The sequence below is a fragment of the Lacerta agilis genome, chromosome 3 (genome assembly GCF_009819535.1).
Source record: "Lacerta agilis isolate rLacAgi1 chromosome 3, rLacAgi1.pri, whole genome shotgun sequence".
NCBI lineage: Eukaryota > Metazoa > Chordata > Lepidosauria > Squamata > Lacertidae > Lacerta > Lacerta agilis.
In genome coordinates, this window is record NC_046314.1 from 70,187,595 (window position 1) to 70,201,736 (window position 14,142).

Consider the following 14,142-nt stretch of genomic DNA (forward strand, 5'->3'; position numbering starts at 1 on the left):
CAGTAAGGGAGCAGGGTAGGTCTGGCATGTGCTACATGATAGCACAGTTATATTTGAAGCCTTTTAAAAAAGGAATTGTCTCCTTTGGTTCCCGCCCCTCATTTTTTCTTGTACTTGTGCATACCTTGGAATTGATCCAAGCATGCTGTTATTTCCCTCTTATTGCTCAGTGAGCCTATTTTGGCTATGATGATGTTGGTGCACTGGGACTGAGTAATTCAGCATTAGAAGGAACAATGCTCCCTAGTCTTGCTTTTGCTCTTATAAGTAAAAATCCTCACACACACAGACACAATGCTCTTCCTCCAAGTACCTAAAGTGTGGTGCTACATAAAATGATATGAATACCTTTCATATAATCAGTTAAATGTGTTTGTTTCTCTTAAGGGAAATTCAGCATTTTTTTATATAAACGTTCTGCTTTAATGTAGTTTTATCTGGGCAGATCTTGTGATCTCTCCAACTGCCTCCTGTGACTGCTTAATTAGTACATATTGTTGCTTTGCTTATGTATTGAATGCAGTGAGAGCAGAACTCTGCTTAGTAACTGAAACAAAGTCTCATGTTGAGGCAGCAATTTGTGTAAGTGCTGCAGCAAGAATAGATCAACATAAGGGCATCTTAATATCGGTCATACCTCGGGTTACAGCCGCTTCAGGTTGTGTGTTTTCAGGTTGTGCACCGTGCCGAACCAGGAAGTACCGGAACAGAAGCGTCGAATCACAACCCACGTGTGCGCAGACGCGGCGCTGCGGGTTGCGAAAGCTGCGGGTTGCAAACGTGCCTCCCGTATGGATCACGTTCGCAACCTGAGCGTCCACTGTACTTCCCTAAACTTCAGTGGAAGCCAATGAATGCTCAGTTGGGGAAAATGATTTAACATGTATGGAAAAATGCTACATCAGGGGTGGGGAACCTCTGGCCCACAGTAGCATTTGGAATGCCATGCTGTTATCACCCAACCATCGGCTTGGATCAATGATGGTGCTAGGCAGTGGGTGGGAGGACAGGATTTAATCTTGTATTGGCTGCACAGCATAGAGAGAATTAAAGCTTTTTTGCACAGCATATTTACCCCTTTTCCAAGGGCTTTCAGACACTGCCCCCCACCAGTTTGAGCTTCAAATGGGCATAGAAGGTGTTAAAAGCAGTGCCATGTGCAAACAATGGCTACTTGCGCACAGGCAATGCCTTCAAAAGACAGCTTTCTTTTGAAATCATTGCCTGCACATGGGATTTTAACTTTCACAAAGGGCTCTTCCCCCCCCCCCATGCACGTGCGCGCGTGTGCACACACACACACAAACACACACACACAGAGCTGTTTGAGCTCTGTCAAACAGGAGCATGGGGGCTGTTAGAAAGCCACTTGCAAACAGCAGCAGGGCTTTCAAATCTTGCTGCGCTAGCTTTGAAGTCCCAACAATCCTGATTTCAAAGCCCAATGTCAGTTGATTGCCCACCTGTCAAATTTGACCTGCCAGGGGGGTAAGGAGATAAGGATCTGGCCTGGCCTGTCGCTAGAAGCACCCCTCTGCTACATTTCTTTTCACCTGTACCAATAGCCTCAAAGTACTTCTGACAGTCTCTCAGGATAATTGATCCATGAATTAGACTTTTAGATATATGTACAATTCTCCCCAGCAGCCAGGTTCGGAGGTATGGTGCATATCACCACTACTCATATGCAGTTAGTGTGAGAACTGAGAAACCACGAACAGTAATATATTAAAATGTGAAGAACATTTTTTTTTAAAAAAATCTGCTAAATGGAATATTTTATTTGTTTATTTATGATATTTCTAACTTGCCCTTTATCCATAGATCCTAAGGAAGGGAAATATGTACATCAGCAGCTACTGAAAGATAAAATCAGGGATAATTTAGTGCACAAACCCAATGTTTCTTTTTTGGGCAGTGGGAGGCAGCACTTCTTAAAACATTTTGTTTGTACTCTTTAAATTGTATGTATGTACATTCTATACTGCCCTTCATTCAAAGATCACAAGGCGGTTTACAATACAGTGGTACCTTGAGTTAAGAACTTAATTCATTCTGGAGGTCTGTTCTTAACCTGAAACTGTTCTTAACCTGTGGTACCACTTTAGCTAATGGGGCCTCCTGCTGCTGCTGTGCGACCGCCGCACAATTTCTGTTCTCATCCTGAAGCAAAGTTCTTAACCCAAGGTACTATTTCTGGGTTAGCGGAGTCTGTAACCTGAAGTGTCTGTAACCTGAAGCATCTGTAACCTGAGGTACCACTGTATATACAATATATTGTATATACAAATTGGAAATTGTGGTAAGGAAAACAATTGGATTCTATCATACCAACTTATACTTAGGGTGGACACGTTGAAACCAACTGAAGTCCATTGATTTAAATGGTATACTCCAAGTATCACTTAATTCGATACAACCAGGTAATGATATCTAGTTCAGAGTTGTTGTTGTTGTTCAGTCGTTCAGTCGTGTCCGACTCTTCGTGACCCCATGGACCAGAGCACGCCAGGCACGCCTATCCTTCACTGCCTCTCGCAGTTTGGCCAAACTCATGTTAGTAGCTTCAAGAACACTGTCCAACCATCTCATCCTCTGTCGTCCCCTTCTCCTTGTGCCCTCCATCTTTCCCAACATCAGGGTCTTTTCTAGGGATTCTTCTCTTCTCATGAGGTGGCCAAAGTACTGGAGCCTCAACTTCAGGATCTGTCCTTCTAGTGAGTACTCAGGGCTGATTTCTTTGAGAATGGATAGGTTTGATCTTCTTGCAGTCCACGGGACTCTCAAGAGTCTCCTCCATCACCATAATTCAAAAGCATCAATTCCGCGATCATCCTTCTTCTGGTCCATACCCCCCCCCAAAGAGCCCCCCCTCCCCCCCCCACCCCCCCCCAGCTCTCACTTCCGTACATTACTACTGGGAAAACCATAGCTTTAACTATACGGACTTTTGTCGGCAAGGTGATGTCTTTGCTTTTTAAGATGCTGTCTAGGTTTGTCATTGCTTTTCTCCCAAGAAGCAGGCGTCTTCTGATTTCGTGACTGCTGTCACCATCTGCAGTGATCATGGAACCCAAGAAAGTGAAATCTCTCACTGCCTCCATTTCTTCCCCTTCTATTTGCCAGGAGGTGATGGGACCAGTGGCCATGATCTTAGTTTTTTTGATGTTGAGCTTCAGACCATATTTTGCGCTCTCTTCTTTCACCCTCATTAAAAGGTTCTTCAATTCTTCCTCACTTTCTGCCATCAAGGTAGTATCATCAGCATATCTGAGGTTGTTGATATTTTTTCCGGCAATCTTAATTCCAGTTGGGGATTCATCCAGTCCAGCCTTTCGCATGATGTATTCTGCATATAAGTTAAATAAGCAGGGAGACAATATACAGCCTTGTCGTACTCCTTTCCCAATTTTGAACCAATCAGTTGTTCCATATCCAGTTCTAACTGTAGCTTCTTGTCCCACATAGAGATTTCTCAGGAGGCAAATGAGGTGATCCGGCACTCCCAGAGTAGACCAGTTGAAATAAAGGGATTTAACTAACTTAACTCGATTGATTTCAATGTGTCTACTTTAAGTGTGGTACTTTGGCCACCTCATGAGAAGAGAAGACTCCCTAGAAAAGACCCTGATGTTGGGAAAGATGGAGGGCACAAGGAGAAGGGGACGACAGAGGATGAGATGGTTGGACAGTGTTCTCGAAGCTACTAACATGAGTTTGGCCAAACTGCGAGAGGCAGTAAAGGATAGGCGTGCCTGGCGTGCTCTGGTCCATGGGGTCACGAAGAGTCGGACACGACTGAACGACTGAACAACAACAACTTTAAGTGTGACTTAGTTGGATGTCATCCAGTATATTTAATGTTTCTTCCTATATTATCTCAAATTTCCCAGTGCTAGTATGTCTTTATATGTTTATAGTGTTATTTGAAGACCTCCTGGATTTATGTATAATAACATAAACATAATTACTGAAATAAATACTATTTTAAAGCTTAATTGAAATATGCTTTGGAATTCCAGCAATGGTATTTTGTTATGCAATGTCCTTGTGTATATTCATTTCTTTAAAAATTTACATGCTTTAATTACTTTTGCAAACAAAACAACTTGTTCTTACTTGCAGATGGCTCTGACTCAAGAGATAAACCAAAGCTCTATCGTCTGCAGTTAAGTGTGACAGAAGTTGGTACAGAAAAATTTGATGACAACTCCATACAGGTAGGAAACGTTTATTGAGTCAAGAAAGAGAGTTTGGTTTGTACATGCTGCAGTCTCCCATATTTGCACCAGACCAAAAAAAAAATGGTTTATTATTAAGAGCAACTTTAAACACCCCCCCTCTACGGGGGAGTGGGGGCACAATCCTAAAGACATTGGAACAATGAGCATAGCAAAGGGGAGCAATAAAAATCAATAAAAATCAATAAAAATACATAGCAAACTGAGGTTCTGCTCCCTCCCAAACAAAAGGCCTGCACCCCCTAATAAAAATCCTGGCTTTTCCCATGAATTTTCAACATGTTATCATTGCAACAACCCATCATTTGTTTTGACATTGAATTGTGCTGAAACCTTTGTGTGACCATGGGAAGAGTAATGATATACTTTCCAGACTTTCAGAACCTAGACAGTTAGTTGATCTGGGTGGTTGATTGTATCCAGTTGCTTGTATTCATAGTCCCACTCAAATTACATATAGGCAATGACCAATTTATGTGTAACGACCTGGAAGTAGCCAGAAAAGGAGGTGGACCAGGGGCAGAACTGGGTGGAGAGGGCCTATGCTCATTCTTCCAAAGCGCGGGTGTCAGGAACGTAACCGCAATACAATTGGCCGTTGCCTGTGCTCCCATTTAAATTATTGGACATGACTACCTTAGATTAGGGACATGGGTGGCACTGTGGGTTAAACCACAGAGCCTAGGGCTTGCTGATAAGAAGGTCGGCGGTTCGAATCCCCGCGACAGGGTGAGCTCCCGTTGCTCGGTCCCAGCTCCTGCCCACCTAGCAGTTCGAAACACGTCAAAGTGCAGGTAGATAAATAGGTACCGCTAAGGCAGGAAGGTAAATGGCGTTTCTGTGTGCTGCTCTGGTTCACCAGAAGTGGTTTAATCATGCTGGCCACATGACCCAGAAGCTGTATGCCGGCTCCCTCGGCCAATAAAGCAGTATGAATGCTGCAACCCCAGAGTTGTCCGTGACTGGACCTAATGGTCAGGGCTCCCTTTACCTTTACTTTGTTGTTGTTGTTCAGTCGTGTCCGACTCTTTGTGACCACATGGACCAGGCGCGCCTATCTTTCACTGCCTCCGGCAGTTTGGCCAAACTCATGCTAGTCGCTTCGAGAACACTGTCCAACCATCTCATCCTCTGTCGTCCCCTTCTCCTTGTGCCCTCCATCTTTCCCAACATCAGGCTCTTTCCTTTCCTTTCCTTTTACCTTAGATTGATTAATTTCAATGGGAACTGTTCTGAGCATATGTTACTTTTGATACAGCCCAATATTTTAAAATGCTACTGGTCAACCCTTTCTATCATAACCACTTAGCTTCATGTTCAGTTGTGTACTGAAAAACATTAATAAAGTGGGAACCAGGAAAAATAAAATAAAAAAGGCTTCAGTTTTGAAAGTTGTAAACGTATATGTGTGGACTAGCACAGATGCTAGATGGTATTGTATTTTTTACAAGATAACATAGTTACTACATCAATTAATGTTGCTATTACCCAATCATTATACTCCTCACCTTACATGCATTCACAGATGGCAGCTTTCGGTGGTTTCTGAAAGATATCTGATCCCATCACTCATGGTACATTTTGAGGAAATTGATGCTGAACTAATGCAATTAATATTGAAAAAAAGTACTTTGCTTATTTAAACCAAAATATATATGTACATATTAGCATGGGTTTTATTTTATTTTTATTTTTTATATTAAAAAACCTGATATCAGTTTTGCTGCTTCTAAATTTTGGTTATTTATTTTCAGTTGTTTGGTCCAGGAATTCAGCCTCATCATTGTGACCTCACTAATATGGATGGAGTTGTTACAGTTACCCCAAGAAGCATTGATGCCGAGACTTATGTAGAAGGTCAGCGGATCTCAGAGACCACTATGCTGCAAAGTGGTATGAAGGTTCAGTTTGGGACCTCTCATGTATTTAAATTTGTGGATCCCATTCAAGATCACATTCCTAAAGGACGTCTAGATGCAGGACACATGGTGAAAAGTTCACGACTCAAAGCCGGGTAAATCACCATTTTCAAGCATTAATCCCAAACTCAGGAAATTATTTAAAATGGTGATGGCATAGCAATGTTTCATTTTTCAAGTGGCAACCCTGAAAACAATAATACAATTATCTTCTTACTAATGTTTAATACTCTTGCTCCATCTTGTGAAATCTTTTGGAATTTCCAGTTGCTTAATTCATACTTAAAGCTAATGTTGTGCTGTAGAGTTCCACTAATAAAAGAGCAAAGTCAACATAGCTAAAGGCATCATGCTATACTATAATGATTTTATAGATGTTATAATTTTATAAAACCAAGGATACTTGGAAGAAAATGCTGCACACCTTTCATATTATATGCATTTAATTGTATTTTTTTATGCCATGAGGTTAGGCATGATGAAAATCACATTGGTCCCTGAACTGTAGTAGCATGAAGAAACAAGTGACGGACTATCTTTGTATTTGCATGAGAGAGAGAGAGAGAGAGAGAGAGAAAGAGAGAGTTTTGTTTACAACATTTCTGCTCTGCCTTTACATAAAATGACTATGAGAGCCAACAATAAGTACAACAAATAAAATAATGACAAGAATATCAATGAGCAGAACAGATTAAAAAGTGGAAGTTTTGAAGTAACTTCCTAAATTACTTTTAGTGACCTTTCTATAGTGTCATTCTTTGAAAATGAGATAAAATCTTTCTGTGTGTAAACATAATGTATATTTGCAGCTAGTAACAAATTCCAGAAGCAATTGGTCTAAACATTGTTGTGTTATGTTTCTGGATATTGTATGTTGCTAATAATCTAGTTCTTGAATGCATGTTGTCTTTTTAGAGCTGTACAGGAAACTACATTTGACTTGGAAGGAGATGTCCATAGTGGAACAGGATTGCCTGCAAGCAAGGTAACAAATTGTCACCAAGCCTAGAAATGTGCTAAGTCATTTTACAACCTATAATTTAAATAGGTTTTAGTAATATATACTGAAAATCTGGCCATGAAGTCAGTCAGTAAGCTTTCTTTAAAGAGTAAGTAATAAGCCTCTACTCTTTAAAAGAAAGCTTACTCACTGACTTCATGGCCATATTTTTAGTATATATTACTAAAACGTATTTAAGGCTTCATGTGTTATCATATGCACAAGCCTCAGCCGTTCATATTTCCTCCTTTTTCTTTCCTCTTCGGATGTATATATACAAGAGAAGGAGATTGAAAGCTTCTGATGGGATATTATGACACTTCCCTGTGACATCCAAACTTGGAACTGTGGTCAGTTTAAACTATGGCTAGTCAGAACTAGGCAGGATCAGAACAAGATTTCATAACGTTATTAATCATAGCTTACCAAACCACAATTCCCTAGGTTTAGCCCTCATAGGGAGTTGTACTTAATTTAAAGTATGGTTTCTCATTATATATGAACTTCACTAGGTCTTGTAAAACAAAGCAAATCAACCTTTTTAGATAGTTTTATCAAGGAATGTCTTTATTGAATTTCTGGTGGCGCTGTGGGTTAAACCACAGAGCCTAGGGCTTGCTGATCAGAAGGTTGGCAGTTCGAATCCCCACGATGGGGTGAGCCCCCGTTGCTTGGTCCCAGCTCCTGCCCACCTAGCAGTTCAAAAGCAGGTCAAAAGTGCAAGTAGATAAATAGGTACCACTCCGGTGGGAAGGTAAACGGCGTTTCCGTGCACTGCTCTGGTTCGCCAGAAGCGGCTTTGTCATGCTGGCCACATGACCCAGAAGCTGTACACCGGCTCCCTCGGCCAGTAACGCAAGATGAGCGCCGCAACCCCAGAGTCGGACACGACTGGACCTAATGGTCAGGGGTCCCTTTACCTTTACCTTTCAAAGTAGTATTGGACCACTGTCCTGGAGTGCACTATTGGAACTCACTTCTCACATGAATAGAGCGTACACCCTAAAATGTGTCCAACATTAACTTATAGTTGCAAAGAAAGGGTGGGGAAGGTAGATCTCTGATATGTTTTGTGATAAATGCTTCTAATCTTGTGTGGAACAGAGTACCAACAGATTGGACAGTGACAGAATGTCAGCATCCAGCACAGCTGAACGAGGCATGGTCAAGCCAATGATCAGAATAGAACAGCAGGATTACCACAGGCAGGATGGCAGGTACTAAATAACGTTTTTCAATTGCTAAGGTTGATAGGATGTAGATGTAAGATTTAGAATTGTGTGATATATTTTTTAATTGGCAAAATATTTGATTTCAAAGGATTCCATGGGTGTTGTTGTTTTTGTATAAAGCAAGACATGGTTCATTTCATTTTTAGCAAAAGAGCATTAAAATATGTATAAATATCAGGCTGTCTGGCAAATCTTTAGATGCAGGTGTGGTAATAGGACAGTAAAACTTTTCAGAAACAAGTGGGCCTTTTGCATTATTTGGATTGGGGAAAGCCTTTGCACTTTCAGAACTACATTTGCCATAGATAGCATGACACGTTTTGAATACTGTACTGTATTAGGTTTCAAACCACTTCAGGAATTTCTCATGTAAAAGAAATAGCAAAACACGGATCACAATTTCATAGTCCTGCCAATAGTCATGATTCAGATTGTGTTCAAGTTTACTGTGAAATCTGTCTGAGCAGAGGCAGTCATTATATTGCTTTAAAAGTGGGGGGGGGGGGAATTGTGCACTCAGACATATATTTAAGTGTAACTGGCAGCAGAATAGCTGGGAAGCCATTGCCATATTAATTATGGTCAAAGGGGGAATGAAGGCCGATCTAATTAACTGTTCCCAAGTACAAATTTAACTGAGTTGAAAGAGGTTAGTGAGCAGAGACCATGATGATAAATGACTTGCTGCATCTATTTTCAAATGGGCATTTTCAGGTTGTCAGTTTCTTATGCAATGTCAAGAGAAATATATGCTTATTTCCGATTTAAACCTCAGTACACATTTGAAATGGCTGGCAATAGCCTTGTGTTACTGGAGAAAATGGGGAAACCTTTACTGGTAATGGAGAAGTGTGACCACATAAGGTTTCAAGTTGCAGGGTTGGATTGATTTTTTTTTTAATACTAGCCTAATTTTTATTAGTTTTCAATTACAATTCAATAATAGCCTCATTATAACAATGCCAGTTTATAGTACAATTATTAATGCCAATCATTGAATACCGAATTATATATTTAGATAAAGTGGCCTCCCATGTGCAAGGATTGATGGCTTGATTATTTGCTTTATTTCTGTGTTCCAAAATCTTATTCATTTCCATTACATTCCAGTCATCTTAATAATCCCTTATACAACAACTGCAATATTAATAACTTCTGTTCGTGTGGATCTGTTGGATTGGTTTGGGGGGGGAAATGGCTTGTCCTCCAGTCAGTAGGCCATAGTAAATGTCACTTTTGTAATAGACACATACTTCATCTTGTAACCAGAGACTCTCTGGTTTACACATTTGAAAGTGATAACGGGCAGTTTAAAGTCTAAAACCACAGTTAATTTTTCCTGTCACTTTATGTCACATTAGTTCACATATTAAGTTATGTCATTCATTAAGTGACCCTACATGGATACGACCCAGCCTTCCAGGTCTCATAAAAACATAGTTTTGAAATGGTTGTATCTATTACATTGTAGTAGCACCTGTGGATTTAGTGTAGTGCTAGTAAGCTAACCTCTCATTCTTCTTTTATGTAGCCTCATGCAGGGGTCTGTGTGTGTAACATGAGCTGTTTACAGCAGCTGACAGGCTGCTTTGTGCTGTGCACTGCAAATTCATTAAAATTTCATATTCATCTATAATGCAGACCTTCAGTTCATGATCTATCTTGTTAATGATCAAGTAAAACTTGAGAGTGAATCTAACAAGAAGAGGGGAGAATCAATATTTTTCCCCCAGTACTGTATTTTTCAGTTCATGTGAACAAAATGGTTATAAAGTCCCAGAAGCAAAGCCTTTGGAGAAGTCTGTATCTTTTGATAGTGGAATTAATTTCACTCTTTAAACTGGACTTTTAAAGATCTGCTTTCTGTCTTTAGACCTCAGGACGCACATGGACCTGAATTGATATTACCTGCAAGCATTGAATTCAGGGAAAGCTGTAAGTATTAACATTTCAAACAAAATCTGGTTAGGTGTGACAATTTTTTTTTAAACTGTTTTTATTTCATTCTATAGATAACTTCAAATATGCAAGCTGTTTGAAAAGTTGCAGTGGTCACATTTTCCCCCTCAGTCCCAGTCATACTCCTTGCAAAAGCCAGTGAAATGCTACAAAATGTATAGTTGTTAAAGGTTAAAGCTATCAATCTTATGCCTTTCCCATGGGACCACAAAGTAGAAGTAAGAGATGAAGGCAGAAATAAAAGCAGCTCTCGCACTAAATAAAGGCACTGGTTTATTCAAGAATTGTAAACTACTCAGAAGTTTAACTACTTAGGTTTTACTAAGTAAACTTGTAAACTACTTAGTTTTACTAAAATCAAACTGGTATATAAATTTGGTTGAAAATAAAATATCTTTTTTTAAGAGAAAAAAATCCTGAAGTTGCATATTTGCAGAGCCATTTGCCGGAAGGTTCCTTTATGTACCTTCAAAATATTTCTACACCCTCCCCCAAAGGTTACAAGAATCACTCCCAGCTATTTTTCTTAGTTCAGATAAGTCACACTTTCTTTGGCATAAAGATCTCAACCTATTAAAAAGTTAACCTCATATGCAAATCAATATACTGTAGTGGTCCATTTTCTTCAGTAGCCTGCTCTGCAAATTACAGCAACATCTGGCCACTCTACACTTTGCAGTAGGCCAGTGTGTTCTATATGGACTGCCCTGCAAGACAATTTAAGATATTCAACTGGTCCAAAATATAGCAGCCAGATTACTGGTTGGGGTTCACAGAACCGCTGTTTTAAAATAGCTGCACTAGTTGCCAGTTTGTTTCCAAACCCAATTCAAGGTGTTCACATTGCAATTTAAAGTAATAAACAACTTAGGCCCCAGGTATCTGCAAAACCATCTTCAGGGGTCTTTGGATATGCAGAGAGAGCTCTCAGAACTTCTGCTACCCTTAGAAATGCAGGGTATGATGTCCCAGCAAAGGGCTTTCTCTGTAGCAGCCCCTGAACTGTGGACCTTCCTCCCCACAGAAATGTGTCCAGCATCTTCCTTGTATGCCTTTTGCTGTATGTTGAAGATGCACCTCTTTACCTTGGCCTTTGACAGTTAAGGCTGGTACTGGGGTCCAACCTCTTACGCTGAATCTATATTGTTCTGTCCCACTTGGAACAGCTTTATGTGTTTTATAATTGAAATGATTTCATCTGTGTATATAATTGTATATTCTGTGACCCATCCTGGGGCTTGGTGCTGAAGTGCGTGGAATAAACCTTGCTTATAAATAGAACAAGTTACGAATTCTTCTAATCTTGGTTTATCTTGTTTTTGCAGCTGAAGATTCCTTTTTGTCTGCTATTATAAATTACACCAATAGCTCAACAGTTCATTTTAAGCTGTCTCCTACATATGTTTTGTATATGGCATGTCGGTATGTATTGTCGAACCAGTACAGACCTGACATCAGTCCTGCTGAACGTACTCACAAAGTCATTGCAATAGTCAACAAGATGGTGAGCATGATGGAAGGAGTTATACAGGTGAGCTGCAGTTTTAAGAGAATTTCTGTGAATACATTTTCATAGCTTAACTTCCCCCCCCCCCAAAAAATCTTCACTTTTAGCAGGATTGTTTTAACTTGATAGCTGTGGCTGCAATCACATGGCCAATATTATAATGGATATCACAGGGCAGATATCACATTGGCTACATCCTTTTTTATGTGTTGAATCCAGAATTCTCGTGAGTGGAGCTCTGTTGGAGGAAGACACTTTTTATGAAATCCTCCTTCCCCTTGCAGCCTTGTGTATGCCTTGTAAACTACTGTGAAGAGTTAAGAAAACCTCAGTGTGGGAAGTGGCATGTGGATTGCAGGGGAGGCTCCTCTGGTTCACAATTACTTTCAGGAACAGAAAGAGTTCTGAACATGGAGGGGGAACTGGATCCAACCCATTGTCTCCTATATATGCTCATTTATGCCTTCATATTAAAAACAGTTTTGTTTTCTTTGAATGATTGGAAGTAATTATATTTAATCAGGCTTTCAATTGCAAATAGCTTGCTCATCACTCAATTTTTATTTTTGGTACACGTGTCAAAGGCAGCAGCAGCAGCATCACTCGGGGTTTTTATTTTTTTGTTTTTTGTGTCCAAGATTTAATTTTTCAATTAAAACATAATTGTCTGTTAAAGCAGTTCATTTATTATGGCTCCACTTGTATTTTCCTTTAAATGGTCCTATTTCTGTCTTCACCTGTCTCCCTGTTATGTTAGTAGTGTTACAGATTTGGAACGCAGTCCTGCCTATCCTACACTCTCTGAATAATATGGAGATCTATCCCATCGAAGCCAGTAGAACCTTCCTGGCAGCAGAAGTGATTGAGGGTTGTATGGGGCGGTAGCAGCACCTCCCAATGGTGGTGGTCTTGTGCACTGCTATGTGGCAGGGCAGTGGTGAGGTCGGGGGAGCTCTGGGTTGATGTCATCAGCATCTCACAGGTGCATGTACCTGCAAGACACTGATGTCAATCTGGAATGCCCTCAGTCCACCCCCATTGTGAGTGCAGTGCTGCTGGGAGGCAGGAATCCCTCTTCCAAGCAACATGCTACTGTTGCCTCCTGGCACTAGGCTGTCACTCTTCCAGACAGTGTATTGTGCCACACCCTGCATTTTGAGACAGACAATTCCACACCTTCCTTTACAAGATTGTAGCATCTAGATTTTTGGAATGGCAGTCCCTACCATCATGTAGCAATTTTGAGTGGATGTCTGCAAATCTCACAATAGATTGTGGAAGAGTTTGTGATAGATTGAATGTTATCAGTTTTGCTTTGATTGCAAAAATCTGATCAGTCCTTTATATAACAGAAATGTAATACATAACATGATTATTTTTAAGTACAAAAATATACATCTATCATATTCCCTTTCGCCTCTGTTAAATTTAGGCTGTAATTCTATATTCCTACATGGGAGTAAGCTCCAATGAATACAGTAGTAATTATTTGTGAGTAAACATGCATAGGATTGCACTGTATAGTTTTCAACCTGATCTTTGCGTGCAAATTCTATAGCTTCCATGGAGCTTGAGCCAAACTTTTATTATAATTATGTTTATGCTTCCCTTCAATCATATTTCCAGGGTGGTAGGCAAGAAAGCCAAATGTAAATCCATTCTTAAATATGAAGTAAAATAGAAGGAAGAACTTCAGAATTTCAGTTAATCACTGGAGTTCTGTTTGCAGAGACCCTCCTAGATAGTAATTAGACTCAAAGCATTTTTAAAATACCAGTAAGCTGTTGTACAAGCGGTATCTATCCCAGTGAAAATCCAGAAAAGATAGCCAATTTTACAGGTTTTTGTGGGTGATGCAATCAAACACATATTGAGGGTGTACATCTGTCCAAACTTAGAAAGGAAATTCATGATACAACACTCTGAGAGTCCATTAAGAAGCACTGTAAGATTATTTAACAAATTTTGTTTTTTAAAAAAGTGTAGGTATCAGCTGGATTAATTGTCACTGCACAAATTCTAGTGGTGAAATTACTGGAGATAAAACAGTTACCAACCATAGAAGAGTGCTCTTAAACTGTGGCATTTCTACTAGTTGTGTTTAATATATGAAAACTGAACTGACCTGGCTACAGTGCTACATATCTGGCAGTCTGGTGTGAAGCTGCCTTCTCATGAAAGGAAAAGCTCTGTTGTCTTCTGTGGAGCAGATCTCCATGTTAGTCTTTGCAGGATTGTGCAAAGTTTTTTCAGTTGTATCACATCTGGTGGTGAAATATTTTAA

The 14,142-nt window shown here is 40.0% G+C and overlaps 1 protein-coding gene across 20 annotated transcripts in view; it reads left to right on the forward strand.

Annotated features, from left to right (window-relative positions):
- Positions 1-14,142, forward strand: part of AFDN (afadin, adherens junction formation factor) — a 92,885-nt gene that overhangs the window by 42,136 nt on the left and 36,607 nt on the right. For all 20 annotated transcript variants that reach the window (XM_033144179.1, XM_033144182.1, XM_033144181.1 and 17 more), the window contains 6 exons: positions 4,126-4,220; positions 5,996-6,255; positions 7,076-7,145; positions 8,265-8,377; positions 10,266-10,327; positions 11,677-11,882. In XM_033144179.1, the coding sequence (XP_033000070.1) occupies positions 4,126-4,220; positions 5,996-6,255; positions 7,076-7,145; positions 8,265-8,377; positions 10,266-10,327; positions 11,677-11,882 (806 nt within the window). The remainder of the gene's footprint in view (positions 1-4,125; positions 4,221-5,995; positions 6,256-7,075; positions 7,146-8,264; positions 8,378-10,265; positions 10,328-11,676; positions 11,883-14,142) is intronic.